We start from the raw sequence: 23,256 nt of genomic DNA on the forward strand, positions 1-23,256 counted from the left end.
AGCCATGTGGTTTTGTAAGGCAGCTTTCCTTAATGGCTGCAGCAGATGTCACTATTAATGATCTTAGTGCTTTTTTAGATGGGAGGAGATGTAAGAATTTGGGCTCATAAAATCTTCTCCTGAAAATACCTAACTATCTGAAGGCCTGCGTTGCCAGTTTTCCCAGAGCACAGAATGCCTCGTTCCTGATTACCACCCTGGGCTCCTTTCAGGGTGCGCTGATGGTCAACAATCTCAGTGGCTTGTGACTTAATCCTTGTAGAGGCAGATGGCAAGTACCTGGCTTGGAAGGCGTTTCATGACCACTTCCTCCCACAGTGCAGGGAGTGCTCATTCCTACGTCAGGCACGGGTTTCGTTGATAGGCCACTCAATGTGCTGTTTATTATGACACTAGGCCTTATTAACAGTAGCAGAAATCTGGACCACCTATCTTACTAGTCTGTTATGGTCCAGGAAAATATCCTCTCTTGTAGCTTCTTCCCAAATCTAGAGTTGTACTATTATAATCACAAATCTCCTATAGAATTATATATCTGGTTAGCTGTTTCAGGTTGCTACTTGTTGCTCTGATTGAGGCTGAGTAACTTTAGAAGAAGATTCATATTTATTGCCAGGATTAGAACACTTATTGATTGGCCAGGTGGGGGAGTCACACCTAGTAGTATCACGAGGGGCCTGAACAGAACTGCAGTTTCTTTCTTACAGAATAAATTTCCTAAGGGCCTACCAATTAGACCCTTAGAGTGGAGAAATCCACCAGGGTAACCCAGAAGTACTGGATATAGGTAGTTGCCCATAAACATAACAGAACTTTAACTCTGAGTTTACCAAATTGCTAAGTCATAATAAGCTTGAGAAGAGTTTGTTTTTTTTAGTATCTAGAAAGCACAGATTAAAAGCGAGTAATATTTTAGATAAGAGTAAAAATTATAACCATAGTCGTCAGTTTACTCAGTCCTGTGTAATCCTTTTTGTTAATAGTTTTATGAAATCAGAGTTTCCATCAGACTTCTAAATATCTTGCCCAGTTCAGTAGTATGATTTAAAAGTTACCAGAAACCTGTACTTGTCAAAATGTCCTTTCTATAATCTTCCTAAAGAGAAAGCATCAGAGTAAAAACCACAACTGTCTATGAATGACAAAAGACTTAAGCATGGTTTAACACCTGGTTACACTGTGATAAAGAAACCTGGTTACAATAACCAGTATTATGACTGGTAACATTTTAGACATATCAGATTTTTATGAATTCTATATAATTTTTAGAATATATTAATAAAATTTTCCCATACAATATAACCTCCTTAACAGGTCACCCACCAGCAGCTTCTACCTGATACAAGAATCGAAACTAGAAGGCCTGGCCAGTCTGGAGGCCTGGCCAGTCTGCAGGCTTGGCCAATCTGGAGGCTTGGCCAATCTGGAGACCTCATCTGCAAAAAGTGGAGAGAAGGCACAGAGGTGCACAATGTGGTTGGGCCCAAGAACCAAGTTGTGTCTCAAGGGCCAGAGTCAGAGGAAGGGAGAGATGGAGAGAAGGGTATTTAGAAAAGACGCCTTTCCCATATGCATTCACTACTAGGCAGAGAGTTATTTCCATCTGTCAGACTGAATTTCAGATCCTGCCGAGAGTAGCCCAGCCAGGCTTCCTCCGTCCTTGGTTAAGACTTTGGGGACTTCCCAAACACTAGGGAGCGGCAGGAAGGTATAAGAGAGGAAAGGAAAGCAGAAGGGAAGAGGGAAGCCTGCCCTGGAGATCTGGCTTCCAGAATGGAACTTCTGATCAAGCCTCGGAGTGTCAGATAAAGCCAGGGAGAGACCCCCATAGGAAGGGGAGAGAGGAGAAAGAGAAGCCCAAAGGGCTGCACGGGCCACTAAACGTTGTGGGACATGGCACGGTGGTCTGAGATGCCAGTTGGTAAAATAATTCACCAAAGGCAAAGGATGAGAATAGAAAAGGAGTTTATTAGGGGTACACAGATGAGAGTGCTTGTGTGAGCTGAGAGGCTGATTTTTTAAAATCATGAATGGGTTATGAAATTCATCAAATAATACTGCTGCCTTCTCTTTTAATATTTAAATGCCATGGAGTCTCTCAGTAGCTGCTGAGCTCTTTGTATGCCTGAGAACTTTTCTTGGTCATAATGTATTATTTCTCATACATTGCTGATTTAATTTGATTTAATAGTCTTCAGAATGTTTATGTTTATGATTGAGATCGGTTATAATTTTCTTTGCATTACTCTTTTTGGTTTTGAAAGCAAGGTTACATTTATCTCATAAAATTAGTTCACTGGATTCCTTCTTTTTTCTTTTCCTTGGCTCTGTTTAAGAGAGGGATTGTCTGTTTCTTGAATGTTTGTTTAAACTCCCCCATGAAATCACTGGTGCCTGTTACCTTTTTTTGGCTGAGGTTTTCAGTTTCTTCAATGTTTTTTGGTTTATATAGCCTTTTTGTTTTTTAAGTCAGCTTGGTAATTATTCATAACTTTGAAGTTATCCATTTTGTTGTGTTTTAAAATTAATTTAAAGAAGCAGTCATAGCTCTCTTTTATTATTTTTTTCAGTCTTTTTCTGAAGCTATATCCTTTTCCCTTTAATGTTATTTAGTTATTTCTTCTTTTTCTTTATTAGTCTTGCTAGACATGATTATTAGTTTTTGTTTTGACTGGCTTTGTTTATTACTTCATCAACTTCTGCTTTGAACTCTTTTCCTGATTATTTTTAGATTACTGCTTTATGTTTTAGACTTGCAAGTTAAGTGATTAATTGACTTTCTACTTTGTCTTTTTAATACTGTAAATTTATGATCAAATTACTCTATGGTTTGATATGCTATTCTCTTATGGTAGTTTATTTCTAAATCTTTTGTAATTTCTGTTATGATTTTCCCTATAATTTGACTTATTTAGGAATGCCTTTTGGAATTTTCAAATATACGTGTATGCTTATTTTTAAGCTCTTTATTATTTATTTTTAAATTGATTCCTTTGAAATTTGTTGAAACTTCCATTTTGACCTAGTACCATCATCAATTTTTGTAAGTGTTCCATCAGTAAAAAAATGAAATTTTGTGTTTTTTTTTTTTGAATGCAGAGTTTGTGTTTGTGTGACACCCATACACACTCTCTCTCTCTCATATAAGGTTAGTGGGCCAGGTTTGCAAATTTTGTTGTTGTACTATGTTCTTATTAAATATGTCAATCTAAAGCCTCCTGTTACGATAAGGATTGTCTGTTTTTCCCTGTGATTATTTTCAGTTTTGTTCTGTTTTTTGACTGTGGTTTCATGGATATAATTTAATTACTTCTTAGTAAATTATTTTTTTGAATTATTATATAGTGTTCCTCTTGACATTAGGATTGATTTACTTTTTTCATGACATGATTTTTCTTCTTTATTTTAATCTTTTCTCTGTAGTTTTATTTTTGTTTCTTAGAAACACCTTATAGGCGAACTTCAAAAAGTCTTCTCTAATAAATTGTGTGTTTTAATGCTTGTAGTCAGTTTACACTTAGGATTACTGATACATTTGGAAATGTTTTTGTCATTTTATTTGTTTCTTAACTTCTCTTTGTGTTTTTTCTTCCCCTTCTTACCTTATATTGGATTGAAATGTGTTGTATATTTATTTTTATACTTTCTGCTGGCTTTGAAGCTATAGATATTATTTCCATTCTTTCGGTGTTTATTCTAAAATTTTTAAACATTACTTAGTTAACTGAAAATTATTCTAAGAAATATGTGTTCCATCCACAGTGACTTCCTCTTGGTGTCTTATTGGAAACTTTTTCTTCCAACTCTCAGCATAACTTATCCCTTTTCATCCTTCTCTTCAGAAGGAAGAGAGAACTTCCTTCCCCTCTTTTCTAGAATAACCCTTTTCTACCCCACTGCTTCTTATCATGTCACGTTACTTTATTTTGTAAATAGCACTTCAAGTCACCTGTAATTGTGCTTTACTTGTTACGTTGTTGTTTGTCCTCTCCCTTAGCGCCTTCTTCCATTGGTGGGAACTTTGTCCATCAACCCTGTTTCTGGGGCATGTAGTACAGTGTTGACAACACAGCGGACGTTCTATGAATAGATGTTTAAAGAATGAAGGCTGCTTTCAAATGTGAATGACCATTTAGCTGCACGTAACATTCTTGGTAAAAACAAAACTATTTCTTTCAGAGGTTTGTAGACATTGTTGTATTATTCTGCTGCTCTTACTCTTACAGAAAGAAAATGCAGGTCAACACGTTTTAACTTCTTTAAAGTTTAATATGTAGCAGTTTAAATGCTTTAACAAAAACCTCACAAATATTCTTCAAGAATTCAGACAGTCACAATTACATTTTAATATTTTAACTTTATAAAAAGAACATTTGATAGAGTATGTTACTGTTGAAATTCTATTGAAAATTTAGGACAGCTGGATTTTTGCTATCTGAGTGTTTAACAAAGTTAGGAAAAAAATAGAACTGCTCAGTTACATGAAATCTAAAAGTAAGACCTCTTGAAATATTAATTATGGATTTCTGAAGACTTTATTTAATTGTTCCCAATCATTATGGATCAGCAACAGATGCTGACTGATTTGGGTTTGGGGACATTGCAAATAATGGACCAAAAAGATTTTTTCAGAAACTTTGCAGCTACGTTGTTTTCTTTTTAAATTTTCAGAACCTTTGTAAGGAAAGTTCTTTTAAGATTTTTCACATAATTTGTATTTAAATGTTTCAAATTTCGATGATAAAAATCAAAGGATAAATTCTTCATGGAGAATTACTGCATGTTTTTGACCACTAGTCGTCAGTATTGAACCATCAGTTGTGACCCTGCAGGCATCATTTATTAAAGTCGCTAAACTTTGTTGAAAAATGATTATAATTTGTATACACACCTCATGTCTTAGGGCTCCCTGAAAGTGTGCTTGGCACTAACATTGCAACTGGAAAAATCTAATTGTTTAACTATTACCATTTGAAAACTTAAATTTAAAAGTGTTGCTTTCTACTGTTGAAAAATAAAATATGGCATATTGAGTATTATATATTAAGACATCTGTTATATTTAACACTAAAACTGTCATTTCTATGCCTTTTTGTTAGAGTTTCATAATTCCTCTTTAGGGCTACAGTTCCTTTCTTTTCTCTCCCTCCCTCTGAGGAAAAATCTTTTTACGTATAATAAAACAATTAGAGACTATAATTTGATATGAGAGTTAATTTTGCTGGAATCATGTAGTCTTATTCCCTTTTCACATTTCATATTTATAAGCTATGCGGAAGTATCCCAAAGATACCTTCTCTATGTTTTTGTATTATGTAGATCTAAAGCTCTTTCCCCTAATTGTCATTTTCTTCTCCTTAACAGTCACTGTCTTTGCACCCTGTTGTCCACTCACCCCAGTTGTATTCATTTCCCGCTGATGTTCTAATGCTGTTTGTTCTCCCTTTGTTTGCTTGTTTTTCTTTCCTTGATAGAAAAGCATTTTTAATAGCCCTAATATGACTCACTGCATTTGTAGTTAGTTTACGTTTCTACTCAGTACCCTGGGTTCTTTTTTTGTTTTTTTTAATACTGAAACTGTGGTTTTATTTATTATTCAAGAAATGAAAGACTGCTTAGGTTTTTCTAACATATCTGTGACCATATTATGGTTAAGTTAGAGCAGTATTTATAGCTATAACCTTATTATGTAGTTGTCCAAAGGGCCCCATATGGTATTGTGAAAAAGTTACACGATTTCATGCTTACTAGCTGAGATTGTGATCATGAAGCATTGCTCGCCAGTATCAGCCCCGGATGGGGATCTACTTAGAGTGAAGCTGTGATTCAAAGCCACAAAGCCTGGGCAGACCTGGTTTCTGGAGCTCCATTTCCTGTTCTTTCCCCTCCTGACCTGTGAACTTTATAGAAGATGCTATATCTTATCTCTTTGTATGATTCATACAAATAAGTAGGTCATGTGATTTATTTCCTCTTAAAAAGATGACTACTCATCTTGCTGGTAAAATAATTTTAAGTTTTATTAAACATTTTTCTGTTTCTTTTATGTCCTTGTCTTCTCCATTTCCCCCATTCTTCATATCTGGGCCACTATTGAATTCTGTCAGCTTTATCTTGAAAATACTTTCTGAATTGATGAGAATTCGCCCCCTCTACCACCTGTTCTCTCCTTTATCACCTTGGGATTATTATCTTCTGCTTGGGCTGGCGCAGTAGCCTCCTTGCTTCCATTCTTAACCACCTTACAGTCTTTAACCCCATAGAATCAGATGATACCACTTCTTTCTTCAAAACCCTTCAGTGTTTTGTTTTGTTATTTTGTCACATTCAGAATGAAATCTAAAATCCTCAGCCTACAAGGTCGCTCTGATATGGTCCCTGTCCGCCCTCTCAGCCTGATATTCTGTTGTTCTTCCACTTGCATCCTCTAGACCAACTACACTGGCTTTGCTTTTCCATGGGCGTGCCAGGCACCCTCCTTCTTCTGGACATTTGTACTTTCCATTCCAGAGTCAGGGATTTTGAACTTTGAAAGCAGTTGTTTTGCTTATGCCATCGTATCATTCAGACTCTACTTCAGAAAGGCCTTATTAATTGTCCTAGGTCAGATTCCCCTTCATTGCTCTTGAGTCCCTTAAACTCCTCTTTTTTCTTTATAACACGTTTCCTTACTTGTCATCTGTCTACCATCTGTTCCCTTGAGCAGAATGCGGGCTTTATGAGGCAGACACTTATTCTGCTCATTGCTCTGTCTCCAGCACCTAAAACAGTGCCTGGCATAGAATAGAGGCCCGGTGAGGGTTTCTTACAGGAATGAATGAATGAATGAATGTTAAATTCTATTGTAGTCTGAACTATACATAGTGAGACATTCATGTGGCCAGTACCCTCATGTACCTACCATGTGCCAGGTGCTGTGCTGGGGGCTAGTAATTTAAATACTTAAATTCTATATTGTTCTTTAGGGCTCTCAGTTTAACTGAGAAAACAGAAATGTTACCAATCACTGTAATTCAGTAAGTATTACTTCAGCTTTGCCAAGGCTCTAGAGTAACTCAGAGAGGAAATAGGTACCCCTTCTTGGCCCTTTTGGGAAATTTGGGTGAAGGAGATGGCATTTTTACTGACATTTTGCATTTTCTTTTTTTGTAATTTGAAATATAGTCGATTTACAATGTTGCGTTAATTTCTAGTGTACAGCATAGTGATTCAGTTTTATATATTCCTTTTCATACTCTTTTTCATTAAGGCCATTACAAGATATTGAATATAGTTCCCTATGCTATACAGTAGGACTTCGTTGTTTATCTATTTTATATATAGTAGTTAGTAGCTATAAATCCCGAATTCCCAATTTATCCCAAATTCCCAATTTATCCCCCGCTACCCACTCTTCCCCCTGGTAACCGTAAGTGAGTCTGTGACTGTTTTGTAAGGAAGTTCATTTGTGTCTTTTTTTTTTTTAGATTCCACATATAAATGATAGCATATGGTATTTTTCTTTCTGTCTTAACTTCACTTAGTATGACAGTTTCTAGGTCCATCCCTGTTGCTGTAATATTTTGCATTTTCAAATCATTTGAGGCATTTCTTTCATGACTATGATTCTACCCCATTGCTTATTGCTACATAATGAGCACTTTACCAATCTATGGCTGAAATACTTAAATTCTGATTTACTACACTTTTGATTCACAACATTGCTCTTTGTCTTCTCACTTTATGCCCTGCTAATTATTTCCTTCTCTCTTTTTTATGTTTGTTACTTGTGGGTTACTTATTTTTTTCTTTGCAAGATTAGAATAAACAATTCTTTTCTGTAAGGTTATTAAAAAACATTAATTTCAACATGCTAAAAGAAAGGAAATAGATAGAAAAGAATGATCAGCTATTATGGGATTTGTCTCAAAGCTGGTTGAACACTATTTGGCACAGCTTTAAATGTGCAAGTCCTATACGTTTCATGCTTTTGAGTCTTCTTCTTTAGTCTTTTTCCTGCCTTCCCTTCTTGCCTTCCATACCACCCACCCCCTTATTTAATCTAAAGTCTGTTTCATTAGGCTTTGATCATTTCAGATGATACTTAAACATTTTAAATATTCTTTCTGTGGAAAATATTTTTTACCCAAAACTTCTTACAGAAGTTGGAAGAGATCTTGGATGTCGTCTCTTTCAACCTTGTACTCACTCAATACTTGAGTTTCCCTTCACAGAGCAAACTTCCTGCATGGTTTACGGATATTACAGGCAAATCTTCACAAGACATGTTATCTTTTTCATATTAGGAAATACTGGGAGTAATAGCTGACTGGATTAAAGAATGTTCCATTTTGATAGTATTTCTCAGGGGCCTACTATTTAATATTGATAAGGCAAAAGTTGAAAGTTTAGAAATGTGTTCCACATCAGAGAAGAGGTAACATATCAGCTGTTAACGTGGTAGTTAAGGCCTTTGGATTCCTTTGAAGGGTGCAGTTTTATGAGATGATGTATAGAAGTAAGTTGTCCTGAAATTCTTAAAATCTCATTTCCATATAATTAACACTTACATCGTGTCTTCCTTAGGCTTTTTACTTTCTTAAACAAATATTACCTAAGGCTGTTAATTATGATGTTTGTAATATGCTTTCTACCCTCTTTTACCTCCCCATTTCAACTATTTTTCTCCAAAATTCTCCCATGTATACTGACTTAGGTTTTCTTATTATTCAAGTGTTCTTGAATAATGAGTGTTTTTCAGGGTGTCCTGGTTGATTACTTTGCTTGTGGTTTTCTTGATCCTACCCTCATTGATTTTAGTCCTCATGCAATTGTCTTGTCTCTCTCTCTCTTTTTTTCCCCGATTGTTTGCACTTCAGATTCTTGAAGAGTCGCTATTTATCTTATTATGGTCATTATGGCCCCTGACTCATTTCACCTCTTTGTTTCGCCTGTTCTTTTAGCACATGCATAGGTGTCCTTGTAAAGCACCTCAAAGTCTGTTTGGAAATGGTTAAAGTTTACATTGTAAATAAATACTCATTGCTTCTGTGAGTTGCATGTAAGTCTGACACCTATTTTATGTTTATACTACATATGACTAGATCTCAAATTATTATTTAATCACATTTATTTTGCTGTGTGTGCTTGTTTTTTCTTGCCAATCTTGTCATTGTACATTATAACAAATAAGGCTAGTATGAGTCTGTGTGAGTCACTTTGTGTAGGGACCATATGCAAATAGACATTTAATGCTGTTAATGCTATGACGATGATGAAAAATGTTTGTGTTCTTGTTGACTGAACAGCTGTCTGACAATAGTCTGAGATTTTCTGAGTGCAGGACTTGTTTAATTTCCACTTTATGCTTTTCTTGAAGAGTGGAATGTGTCTGTCTACATTTTCAGCAAATTTATCCTAGACCATCTGTTTATAAAGCTCTTTTCCATCATTATCAATTAATTATTGGGCAAGTACTGAGTGCATAGTAATATTGTGCAAACAAAGATGACTCTGCTACAGATAGACTTATTCATAGACTTGGTACTGCTTCTTATTTTGATTAGGAAAAAGTGAAAAAAAAGAAAAAAAACAGAAAACAACCAAAAAACTCCCCAAATCCAAAGGCATAAAATAACATCCTCTAATTCTTAACAATGAAAGCTATTGTCTATTTACACGGCCTTCTGCTCAAATACATGTAAAACTTGAGCAATTCTAAATTAAATTTCCGTAATTATCTGTGATCTTCTGTTTGTCAACAATTCTAACTCCATGGTCCTGCATTTAGAAAGTCAAATGAAGTATCATATTGCTCTGGGATTTCTAATAAAACTATGAGTCTCTTTTTTGAGAAGAAACTACTTGGATAAAAACAGACCCTCCACTAAGAGCGTTTGCTTTTTGATTTTGAAGGAAATCCTGGAAAGTGCACTTGTTGGGCTCACATTTAACTTTACTTGCAAGATTTTTTATTAAGTAAAAGATTGCATAAAAATGAAATCTCTTCCAGTAAAAACAATGGCATTTAGGGGAATAATGCTCATTACCATTGTTGTTTTTGAATTAAAGAAGTCAGAAGACTTATATGTCTTTTCAGCATACCAACTTTGTAGGCAGTAATTAAGGTTTTGTTTTGCAGTTTGGCAAACTTAATAACATTTGAAGAATGAAATCCTGACACTAGTCAACAGGGTTTTACTTTTAAGTTATTTTTGTAGTCATGGTTGTGGATTTTTGCTGATTCATCCATGGTCTCTGGCCTACTTAGTCTTCCATGTGGCCTTTGGCTAAAGTTTAGGTAAAGACTATGGCTATGGAAGACAGCAAAGGAAATTGGCTCTCATGGAGATTGAACCCATGACCTTGTTTGGCTTCATTGGCACAAGGTGTCATAACCAGTCACAGACTTCATAAATATGGACATAGTGGAACCAGTAAGTTTATTTATTTATCAGAGAAATTAGGTCAGTAATATGTGCTCATCTATCCTACCACAATAATTACTATAAAAAGCTCATTGGATACTTGAAATAATAAACATATTATCATAAGACCAAAAATAAGAAAAAAAAAACATCTAGGCTATTCTCAAAGAGAAACTTTGAGTTTTATGTTTCAAAACCTCAGGTATCTTTAAAGAGTATTATTTACAATTACAATTACCATCAGAAGAAGTAATAGCAATGTACTTAACTACTGATTAATCTTACTTAACTACATGATACCTGGTATTACTCTACCCTTTGAGAAACAGGAATGGTTATATCTTGTGACTCCACTCACTATGTGCTGACCATTTCCATCTGGAAAATACACATAGTTCAACTGATAGACTTTAGACTCTCTCCCTTTGATATACTCCATACCTTCATGGTATCATAATGATAATGATCAATGTTGGATTCTCTTTGGACTTCTATCACACAGTTCTCCTTTCACTTATTAAAATGTTTTTAAATTGTAGATATTGGTATAGAATTTTTGTTCCCTGGTTGTGGCTGAAAAATAAATTTCTTTGAAAAATTTAAGTAACATCCAGTTAGCTATTTTTGATATTGGTTCAGGGATTTAGAATATGAATGTATTGTTTTCTGCCTTGAAAAGAAGCTTAATTTTTTTTTTTGTTTGTTTTGTTTTGGTTTTTGTTGGCACAGACAATCCCCAACTGGATGAACTTAAAGGCTAAAATTTTCCATGACTTTATTAGCTAGTTTTCATGTGGGAGGAATCTCTAACTTGATTTAGGAAAGAACACAATTTAGAAATTCACAAAACTTGACAGAAATAAAGCCTGTGTTAATTGAAATGAGTAGTACTAGTTGTGAGCAGTAAAATCCTGCTGTGTTATGCATATATATTCCTTTTTAAAATATGTATTTTTATTGATGTTTGGTTTTAGAACTGTAATTTAGGTTTTCAAAAGAGAATTTTGGAAATAGTAGATTTTCATCTTTTAAAAAAGTTCCAGTTAAGTCAGATTCCCATTACAGTATTTTATTTCGTACTCAGTACTTAATGATGTTTTTTCTTGATTTGAAATATAACAAGTCCTTAAAGCTATTTAAAAAGTTTAAATACATAAATATAAATAACTTGTAACTTCAGTTTATAGCTAATGTGGTCTAATTTGGATCAGAATATCATTGTGAAGCTTAGAATATTTGTTTGCTGTTTTTTATTTTGAACCTACATGTAAAACTTAATTATAAAAAAATAACCAGATGACTTATTAAGTCATGAAAAGACAAAGAGGAACCTTAAAGGCATATTACTAAGTGAAAGAAGCCAATTTGAAAAGACTATACACTTTATGAGTCTGACTACTTGACATTATAGAAACAAGAATATGGAGACAATAAAAACATCTGGGAGGGGAAAGATGAATAGGTGGAGCACAGAAGGTTTTTAGGACAGTAAAAATACTCTGTATGATACTGTAATGATGGATACATGTCATTAAACTTTTGCCCAAACTCATAGAATTTGTAACAGCAAGAGTGAACCCTAATGTAAACCATGGACTTCGGGTGATTATGATGTGTCAGTGTTTAGGTTCACCAGCTGTAACAAATGTACCATTTTGTTGGAGGATGTTGATAATGGGGGAGGTTATGCATGTGTGGGGGCTGAATGTATTTTGGAACTATCTGTGCTTTCCGCTTAATCTTGCTGTGAGCTTAAAACAGCTCTAAAAATATAAAGTCTTAAAACACACACACAGAGATAGATATAAAGAGCAACTGTTTTTATAATTCTAAGTAACATGACTTTTTCATTCTTTGTTGTTACTGGAAAAGAAAATCTAACTTAAAAACTTAAAAGTTTGTACCTTTAATATAATATTATAGACCTATTGTTTGGTATGAGCACAGACTTGTTTTTCTATAGTCTTGTTGGTTTACCAGTGAGTCATCTATGTGTTCTTGTCCTTGTGACCAAAGGCATGCAGCTGTAGCACTGCTGAGTGATTAGGATGAGACAAGATAGCTGATGTTCTTTTTTTTTTTTTTTGGAAATTTCAGTGGCCTGTGTGGGAGTTAACATGTGACCTTTAATTCATTCCAATTCCATCATTCTTACCCAAGCTTGCTGGTCCATTTAAAGTAGACAAAGGGCCTTTAATTCCCTATTTGTTCTACATTTTTGAGTGTGTTATTTTTTAGAGCCTCTTGATAAACATGCCTGTTGTCAAAGTTGGGAGTTTTTATGGTCAGAGGAGATGTCTACAAACATTTCCTTTTTCTCCTTTCCCCCACTCTTTAAAAGAAAAGGCTGCATTTTTTTCTTTTTTTGATTATACATAACTGAGCATTCAAAATCATCTACCTCTAAAGAACTGCAGTGGTGCAATACCAAAATGTTAGTCTTTTTAATGGAAATAGGCACACTTAAGGAAAAGAAGAAAAAATTGTTGCTATTAAAGATTTAAATGTGCTCTAGGGACCCTTTATTAAGGCTCAGTGCTGTTGCTGTGATCTTAAATGTGTAAAATACAATCTGAATCCAGGAACAGGGCACATGATAGCTTTATAGCAAAAACTGCTTTTAAGAAAAAACAAGCTTTAAAGGGCAAAATAACATAGTAATAGAAATTCATTGGCATTTTTTTTTCTTCTTCTCTTTTTATAACTGCTTTTACTGGGTCAGTTTTGATATAATTCTAAGTTTCTTGATCTAAGTCAAATGGGAAAGAAATCCAGAGCAGACTTACACACTTAAAGAAGGTAGCAAATAAATTAAAGTTTGTTATTAAGGTTTAAAGAAATGACTTGTAATTTTGATTGAGTTAATTTTAAAACTTTTCTCATTGACTGTTACCTGTGTTTCTGAAATTTAAAGTACATTAATATATATTTACTAGGTCTCAAGAGTTAGATTTTCTTTGTCTTTCATTTTAAAGTAGATAATGTAGAAAATAGGTTCGGTGAACTGGGCTAGAATATTGCTTGTGTGTTTGTTTACTTGTTGACTGGCTTATGTTGTATAAGAAGCAGAAATAATGTTTAAACTTAATGTCATTTCTAGATAATATGGTAGAAATGTAGTAATTTGCTTTGGATTGCTTCTCAATAGCTCACTTTTGCTCCTTTACTGAAAGCAATAGAATTTTAAGTTCTCATTGCCTAAATTTTCTAAGACTTACATATTCTTAGAGTAAAAGGAGAAATAAAAGAGAGAGGTACTATTAGATAATGTTTTAGGGAACAAGTAGAACTACAATATAGAAAAGTATATTAGTTTGGAAAAGTGACATTATATATAACTGGTCAGATGTTGAAGGCAGAAAATGAGGAGGAAAGGAAATTTTATTGCAGATTCTTAGATATCCAAGAGATTTAGAGGTTCTTTTATTCTGCTAGTTCATATATGGGAATTCAAATTAAAAAATACACAGTTGACTTTCAGAAGAATTATGTTTTTATAGGTTATAATTCCATGTGCTAGAAAACACAATTTGATTTAAGCCTATTAATTTTTATTCCTTTCACATCAAGGAAAATTGTTAATATTTATATTAATTATAAGAAATGAAGATTGAATATCTATTAGTATGAGAATGAAAATAATTATTTTCCAACTACCCTTTAAGGGGAATGGATCCTGGTAACTGATAGGTCTTTTCTTTATGGGGTGGGGAAAGTGGGGGTGTCGGGCATGGTAATGAATATAGGTTTTCAAAATTAAGAACTGGAATAGAGGCAGATTGCTCTGCATAATTGGGGGAGGAGGATTTAGAAGCCTGTGGGGAAGGTCCAGAAGCTGCAGAAAACCAGTGAGGCTGGACAAGATGGTAAAGAAACAGGGGAGAAGGAGAATTCCTGGTTAGCGGAGTAGCCCAGGAGGATTAAGAGGGTAACCACTGTTTAGTGAAGACTTGATGCGTGTACTCTATCCACTTATAGTCTTATGTAAATCCTACATCACTCATCAGTGTTTTTGGCATAAGCAGGTTATCTGGAGGTGAATGCAAAGAGGTTCAGCATTCTACTTAGTGGTGAGCACTGTCCTGAGAGTTAACTTACTAGGAATCTGGGTTGCATTAGGCTATAAGGTTTGATAGGGGAAAACTGTAGGCCAAAAAAGAACTGGTAGTGTTAGAGCTGGTTGGAGATTGAGCTAAAATTGGTAGATGAGACTTTAAGGACACTTGCATACTTGTTCATTAGTGATTCTAACATGTTTCCACTTTTTTTTTTTTTTCATATTCTCCCTCTGGTAGTTGGAGCTTAGTTCTTCTCCCTTTGAGTGTGGGCTGGATTTAATGACTTGCTTCTAAAAATAGAGTATGGAAAAGAAAGAATACTAACTTTATGGTAGGGAAATGTGGCAGACACCACCCTACCTTAATCAAGTGATCAAGGTTAACATCACTGGTCGTGAGTCATGTTGATATTATGTACCCTACAGTCTGATGCACTGAGAAGGGCACTTACCTCTATGGTTTTCTGTCCTGGTTTTCTGAGCTGTGTCTAATCATGAGAAGACATCAGAAAAACCCAAATTGAGGGACTTTCTACAAAATACCTGACTTGAAGCTACCTGAAATATCTCATCAAAAATGTTGACATCATAAAAACAAGGAAAGACTAAGGAACTTCCACAGATCAGGGGAGACTGAAGAGATAAGCTGCTCTGCAGTATCCTATATTGGATCTTGGAACAAAAAGCATTTGACAGTTGAATAACATCTGTAGCTTAACGGTTTTGTAACTTAACTGTGTTAAGTTTCCATAAACCTATGCGGTTATGTAAGATGTCAATTTTAGGGAAAGCTAGGCAAAAACTTTATGGGAACTCTGAGCTATCTTTACGACTGTTCTGTAAATTTAAATTATTTCAAAATTTAAAAAAAAGAACCTTAAGCCCACTCAGAGGATTTTTTCCTAAAGAAAAGACCAAAATGATGACTTGTGAAAACAGGAAAGAGTTATTAACTCTTTGACTTAAATGCCCAAATAAATATTTATTTTCCAACGTCACTACAGCATGATAATTGTTTTCCCAGAGAGAAAGACAACCTGGTGCTTGAGAAAATATGGTGGTTAAGAAGGATGGAGGAAATCTGGAAAACTTTCATGTTTGTGATGAACAGAGTTGGCCGTTTGCAGAATGAAGTTGTTATTCAGAGATTATAATGGGATATTTATTAATCTATTCAATACCTTATGTTTACCGCCTAAAAAGTGCCAAGTACTGTGTTAGAAATAAAATGTGATCATGACAGATAAGGTCCCTGGCTTTCTGAAGCTTACACCATAGAGACACCAAAGCTTTTGTATTACTCTTTGGAAATAAAAACCTCTGGATGTACAAGGATTATTTTGGATGTCTAAGTAAAAATAAGCATATAAATGAGTTAAACATTTTTAATGCATTTAATCAAAGTTAAGTATGTAAACACTTGGGAAATGTTAATATATCTTTCTTGGTTGGGTTTTTTTTTTTTTTTTGATGTAAAATGTAATAGGATTTTTAAAATGTAAGTTTTGGAACTCATGAAAAAGAGACAGAAGTGGATTAATTCCAGTTAGTAAAATGGAAAATTTTCTTCACTGGATATTTTGTGGAGTTTACATTCTTAAGTAAGTTAAACTCTTTGAGATGCAGCATGAAGTTAAGTCAAGCTTTAAAAGCTTAGCAGGTGACTCCTTCTGTTTCTCTTATACTCAGTAAGCAGAGGACAGAGGAGGAAACAATCTGGACGTGAAGAAATGCACAAAATCACATTGGAAGGATCTTAGCAACTACTGGTTGACAGTTGCAGAGTCTTCCAGGTTAGGTTTTGAATTCAGCTTTGGAAGTGAATGGCTCTTATATTTGGGACAAGCCCGTCTTGCTTGAAGTTGTTTTTGGCCTCAAGTGACATCACCTGGGTTGGGTGAGCGTTCACTGCATACTCATTGGGAGTGACTTCTGTTTGGAGTTTGAATCCAGAAGAGGACGTTGACTATTTATAGTTTGATGAACCTTATCAACTGCCTAAGGAAGTCTTCCTCATAATCTCCCCTCTGTAGAAAAACCCAGGGTAGTTTTTTAGTTCAATAAGAGAACACTGAAAGGATAACCAATTAAGTTTAACTCATTAAAAAAAAAGATGAGGGGCACTAGATTAGAATGATGATGTTGAAGAATAAGATAGTTCAAATATTATAAAATGAATTGATTAAAAATACAGCAACAACTCGTATCTTTTTTCTTTGTATTTCTCCCTCCCTCCTCAGTCCCCTCTCCCCTCGCCCCTATTACATTAGGTGGGTTAGACTGAAGCAGCATGGAAAGAAAAGGATGCCAACAGTAATTTTCAAGTTTCTAGGATAACTTTGTTCAGGAAAAATTTATAAACACATTCCATCTGCCAAAATTGAATAGATGATACATACATAATATTATTACAAATTCCACTTACCCTACAATGAAGAACATATATCAAACATCAAAATTATTTGGCAGTTACCTGAACAGCATTATGATTTGTCATACTCTATCAATTGTTAGCAATTTAGTAATCATAATGGTTGTCTTTTATTGTACATTTTAATGCTTTACAAGTATCAAATTATTTAGTCTTCATATCCAGCCTATAATATTGATATTATTATTTCAACATAGAGAGGCAGTGCCATTCAGTGGTTAAGAAGCAGTCAGCCTGAGTCTATGTCCTGTCTCTGTCATGAACGAGGGGAATGACTTTGGGCAAGTTACTCAACTCCTTGTACCCCAACTTCTCTCTTAATAAAATTAGCTTAATAACTCATGGAATTAACATAAAGATTAAATGTGTCTATTCAATATATGTAATGTATTTAATATATATAAGAAGAAGAATCCCTGGACAATGTTTTATAGAAAATACTGTAACAGTGCTTTTATATTATACTCAAAACAAAACTTTTATTTTGATGATGTCTCTGCTTTTTTACTCAGTTGTTTTTTATTAGTAGAGTAGGAACCAGACAGAGGGAGCTGTAATCTCATGGATGAGGGGCATGGTTATTTTATGTATACTTATATTAGTATCCCATAGCACAGTGCCTGGCACATGGTAAATACACTTTGGAGATATTTGCTGAATATATGAGTTAATGCAATTGGGATATGATTGATTATACTTGCATCAAAACAATTTTAACATGTTTTGCTGTTTGCCTAACAATAGTTTTTCTGAGCATCATAAAACTTCTGGAAATTTGGCTGTTCTGTTTGGATGGCCTCTACACATACATCTTTTTAAGTCTAAATGCTAAAATTGTCAAAAAATTTTTTAAACAAATGGAATGCCTTTTAGATGTTATGAAAGATTGCTCCAAGTACAATTTTTTTCCTGAAGTTTAATTTTGTTTTAACATAGAAACAAACCAAAACAAACACTTTTGTGGTTAACTTTTGAAATTTATATTAAAGTTCTCTTTTCCACTTTATGAAAGAGAAAAATGTGGAAAAGAATGTTTTCTTTGCTCTATGTGAAATATGGTTTGAAGAGCCAATTATATGTTGTGATAAAATGTCATGTATGTAATAATGATACAACAAGCATCTTTCTACCTTGATGAGATTTTTTTTTAGGATTTGAAAAGCTGATGAACTAGTTTTTGGTATTATGTCTAAATAGTTGAGTAGATAATGTAACCTTTAAATACTATTATTTCAGCAGGCAGTAAAATTTTTGTTTCCAAGAAAACTTAGCTGTCTAAGCTCACTAAATGTGTTTCAAAATTCCCAAAGATGGAAAAAAGTCAAACTAAGGGAAATTAATTAGGAAAATCAGAAAGCTGTTTATATTTGATCATCAATGAGATGATCTCAGGGCTTCAGTAAATAAGCATGTTGTAATTCTGTTGTAGGTTTTGTACAACTCATAATCATCTTCCTCAGCCCTTTCTTAATAGATCCTATTAATGTCTTTCAGTTTTATATGTATTTTGGAATAAAACTTATTTTCCCACCTCTTTCCTTCTAGGCATTGAAGAAGCAAGAAGCTAAAGCAGGCGGGAATGAGGGAGAAATGAAAAATAAGCTAAGACAAACTGAAACTGAGAAGAATAAAGTAAGATTTTGAAAATTATCTTTCAAAGAGTAATGCTGTCTGGGGCCAGTAATATTTATTGAATGCCTTGAAAAATGTCCCTAAGATCATTTGCTAGAACACAGTGGAGCCTTTGTTTTGATGTTGAGTCACTTGGCTTGAGGGCTGTGCCACTCTCTGCTACTTGTTCTCAGAAACATACATAGGTCGTTTGCTACCTTGTCTTCTGTCCCCTCTCCTTTTCTAGAGGCAAACTAAACTTGACCATTCCTTTCTGGAGAACATTTAAAGAGCTTGGCTTTGTTTTAGGGTTCGGAAAGACCTGTTGTTTGAAGGCAGGGTATTTTGCATATATTTGTTCTCATTATAGAAGATAAGCATAGGTAGCAGCTTAGTTTGGAAAAATCCTCTATTCTTATTAAACACTAAGGACCTTTGACAAATATTCATGTCCGAGAACCTATAGAGCCTCGCACTTTGGAGCTAGAGAGCAATTCAGAGGCCAAACAACTCTCCCCTGTTTGCAAACGAGTAGATTTAAGGATGAGCCCAAGATAGGAATGATAAGGTGAAAAATTTGCTTCTGATATAATGCTCTTTACTCCATATTGCCTTTTCTATGTACCATTAACTTTTAAATTTTATTTCACCAACTTACGTAAAGTTAAATGTACATACACACTGCCTTCATGGTGAGCAAGGTATGTCAGGTCATCACATTTGCCCTTTGGAAGTTGAGACTGCTAATGCTACCTAGGGATCATGCCCAATATGGGACTTGGTAGATTTTGAAACCATTTTGACTTTGGAGTGATTTCTTCCCTCCTTATTTCTCTACAGAAACCAGAGAACAGGTTGGATAATATTTTGTGTGGATTCTCTGATTTCACATATATTTTACAGTTGACCTTTGAACGATAAGGGCTTGTTCTGTGCAGTCAGAAACTCATGTGACATACAGTCAGCCCTCTGTATTTGCAGTTTCTCTGTAGCCACAGTTCCGTATCCAGGAATTCAACCAGCTGTAGGTCCTGTAGTACTGCAGTATTTACTATCGAAAAAAGTTCATGTATAAGGGAACCTGCGCAGTTCAAATAGATTCATAAGGTATTACAAAGCAAAATGTACCATGTGCCATTCACCTAATTTTTCTCAATGATAACATTATGTATAATTGCCATCCAATATCAAAATCTGGAAATTGACATGTTTCTAGTGCACGGAACTTGTGTACATTTCAACAGCTTTATGTTCACTCATTTGTGTGTTGAGTGTCTGTGTGTGTATGTCTATGCAATTTTGTCTCCTGAGTATAAGTATCTCATGAGTAATATCTTATTACAAATTTGATTTCACAAAACAACCTTAGGCTTAGAAAATGCGAACATTTCCAGTATATGTAAGCTCTGGATTTTTAACAAACAAGTGTCCCATCTGTAGGGGAACAAAAATAATTTTCCCTCTACCCTTCTAGGTTCTTTGAGTGATCTAGTAATTAAATTCATATAAGACAGATTAACAGAAGAAAAACAAATTTAATTTTGTATGTATGGGAGCCCGGTAGAAATTTGAGACTCAGAGACAGCCAGGCAGTTGAGGCTTATCTACCATCCTGAGCCGTGGAAAGAAGGGCCTGTGGCTTCAAAGGGGGAGAAGACAGTTCACAGGAAGATGAGAAGAGCATATGTTTGGTAAACAAATATTTACTCTGTCATGCAGATAAGTCTTTCACACATAGAAAGTTATCTTTGGTAATGGCCCTCTTCCTGGTACAGACCCAGACCCCCTTTCTAAATTTTTTTATGCAATTAAGGGGAAGGTAAAAAGCTTTTCCTGAGTCTGCTGGATTTTGATTGCTTTCAGCTCAGAATAATACTTATGCCAAAGAGGCATATTTTGGGGTAGCATGTTCTGCTCTGCTTCATATCCTATTTATCAACTTGAAGTAAGCTAGGCACATTCAGACTTTGGTTTTAGTTACCATAACAGCACATTTTCTCTGAATATTTATCTAATGGCAGTATTAATAGGGAAGTTTTAAGTCTTATTCTGAATTTAGATATTTATAAATTTTAGAAATGTTATAAATATTGGAACTATTGGGAATATAAGACTATTAAGAATGTACAAAAATCACCAACTGGATGAAATACACTTTGAGTCATTGTGTCCTTGAAATTGAGTTCATATGATACTACCTGTAGCAGTTTAAAGAAAAAATTGCTTTAGAATTTACATTAAAATGATTTAGAACTGAAGGGATATCAGAGGTTGTCTAATATAAAATCCTTATTTTAGAAGTAACAGAAAGGAGACCTAAGGAAAAGAGATTTAAACAGGGTCATAACTGAGATGGAACTGACTAGAACCCAGACCTCCTGAGGTCTGGTCTGGTTCACTTTTTGTTATTCAATTACCATTATTTTAATTGAAGCATTGATAGATGTTTATAGTAAGATAATTTATCCTTTTATACTAGCTGTAAAAATCTGAAAAATTTCCCACTTTTCTCCTCTTAAACTATGTCTTTAATAATTTAGTTATCTTCTGTCCCATTGGACATTTTTCTTGATCCTTGGTTGAAATTCTAGCTTGAACAAGAATTGGAGCTATCTCGAAGGTTATTGAATCAGTCAGAAGGCAGCAGAGAAACACTTTTGCATCAGGTAAGTCCATGCAAACTATGATAATCTGCTTTTAAATTAAATCAGAATTGAATCTCCTTCCCTGTTAAATGTCTTTGTGAAAGGGAGGAAAAAACCCTAGGTCTAGAAAAATGTTTTCCTAGGGAATGTATATTAGCACACATAAGCAAAAGATGAAATCCTTTCAGGAAGTTTCAGAGAAAGCTAATACAGAACACTAGCCCACGTTCCCACTGTAACAGTGTATCTTGCTGATTGCTGCTTTAACTTAGGAATTCTCTCTCAGCATAACCAGTATAAAAGTGAGACTGGATGTGTAAGATGAAATTTTCCCAGGAGCTTAATTTTATTCAAGGAGGTATTTGGAGAGTGAAGGCGGAAGTGAAATACATAAAACAGACTCCTGCATGTTCAGGTTACTTTGAATGCATCATTGTCTTATAGTTACGTTTTGTAGATGCTACCTGCCTCCTTTTAACCAGTGATAAGGCTTAATTTTAAAGCATAACATTTTGCAGCCCATTAGCCCATAATGGGAGTTTGGTGCTTCTGATATTTAAAGTTCAATATCTTGAAATAGCCATCTTACACACTTTAGATAAGGGCATGTGGGTTTCTAACTGCCTTTCTGCCTACGTTTAATATAAATTGCAATTGTATCTAACTGTGTTTTGAGGTATGGGTTACATAAATCACTACGTAATATGCTAGGTAGACAAGATGTCAGGCATCATAAATGTTCAGGAGTATTATGTTTTGACAGTTAGCACTGAAAATACACCATAGCACCTGTTTTACGTGGCTTTATTCTGTAGTCAGTGATCCAATGGAATTAATGTTGGCAAATTTTAGACTTTCTTTTTAGAAGTTTATATTTGTATTCAATTCCTTCTGATTTTTTTTTTTTTTTTTGGAGAACTCTGCCTTATAATTTCTAACCTTATCTTTTGAAATAAGAGATGTCTACATTCTGGTTATCATTGTGAGTTAAGCTGAGTCTTTCTGCCCCTGCCAATTTGTTTCATCGTCATTGGGGGCATGCCTGCTATGTGGTAGGCAATTTGCTAGTCTCCAGAAATAGATAAATAAAATAGTACCTGACCTCAAGGAGTTTATGGTTTATTCAATAGCATTTATTGCATTTATTTTGAGCAGTACTTTGATATCAAAATATGCTAAATTGTGATCATTTCACTTCAGTTTACCAATCAATAGACTATTTTTACATGAAAGAAAATAAGGGAAGAATTTAAAACATACAGTATTTAATTGAAGGTGGTTTGGGTTAATAATAGTAGAGTGGACGGAGGTCAAAATAAGGGACTTTTAAATAAATGTGGTCAAATTCTTTGTCACAGTAGACACAGAGAAGGAGGAGAACACATTCATTGTTTGTGGAACGAATGGGAGGAATAAAGAAATGGAGCAAGAGACTGTTCCACTGTGCTTGGCATAACAAGAAGGTTAACCTGGCTTCAACTTGTGTTCACAATAGCCCATTAGAAGTAAATTTTTTCCCCTAGGAAAATAACTTGTAGTAGTTTTTAAGTTCAGTTTTTTTTTCAGCTTTTAAAACTGACAGAAGTTTCATTTTTGACCATATGTATTTAGGTAGAAGAACTCCGAACACAACTTATGAAAGCAGAAAGCGATCAAAAGGGTTTACAACAAGTATCTCAGATTTCCAAGCAACAGTCAAACCATCAGGATGAACAAGGAGATGACTGGAGGTTTAGGAGAGGTATAATTCTGATTTGTAAATACGTGGGGCTCTTTTGATCTTTCTTAAATAATTGCTATTTTCAGAATTGCATTCCTTATGCTATGTTCTTTTCATCCTATCTATTTCTTGATCTACTACAAGGTTTTCTAAGTTAATCATAATTTAGCATCCAATTTTTTGAAAATACTTAATTTTTAAATTTCATGTTTACAACGGTATTGAGCAGAAGGTACAGAGATTGCCCATATATCCCCAGCTTCCACACATGCACAGCTTCCCCCTCTGTCAGCATTCTCACCAGAGTGGAATATTTGTTACAATTGATGAACCTACATTAACACATCATTATCATCCAAAGTTCATATTCTACATTAGGATTTACT

General features: G+C 34.5%; 1 protein-coding gene across 10 annotated transcripts in view; it reads left to right on the forward strand.

Moving 5' to 3' along the window:
- Nucleotides 1-23,256, forward strand: part of CEP128 (centrosomal protein 128) — a 357,239-nt gene that overhangs the window by 61,229 nt on the left and 272,754 nt on the right. For all 10 annotated transcript variants that reach the window (XR_012507429.1, XM_045517288.2, XM_074365179.1 and 7 more), the window contains 3 exons: nt 18,440-18,526; nt 21,097-21,171; nt 22,762-22,891. Coding sequence is in view for 9 of the 10 variants with exons in the window: in XM_045517288.2 (XP_045373244.1) it covers nt 18,440-18,526; nt 21,097-21,171; nt 22,762-22,891 (292 nt within the window). In the remaining variant the exon portion in view is untranslated. The remainder of the gene's footprint in view (nt 1-18,439; nt 18,527-21,096; nt 21,172-22,761; nt 22,892-23,256) is intronic.

This window comes from Camelus bactrianus, chromosome 6 (genome assembly GCF_048773025.1).
Source record: "Camelus bactrianus isolate YW-2024 breed Bactrian camel chromosome 6, ASM4877302v1, whole genome shotgun sequence".
Lineage (NCBI taxonomy): Eukaryota > Metazoa > Chordata > Mammalia > Artiodactyla > Camelidae > Camelus > Camelus bactrianus.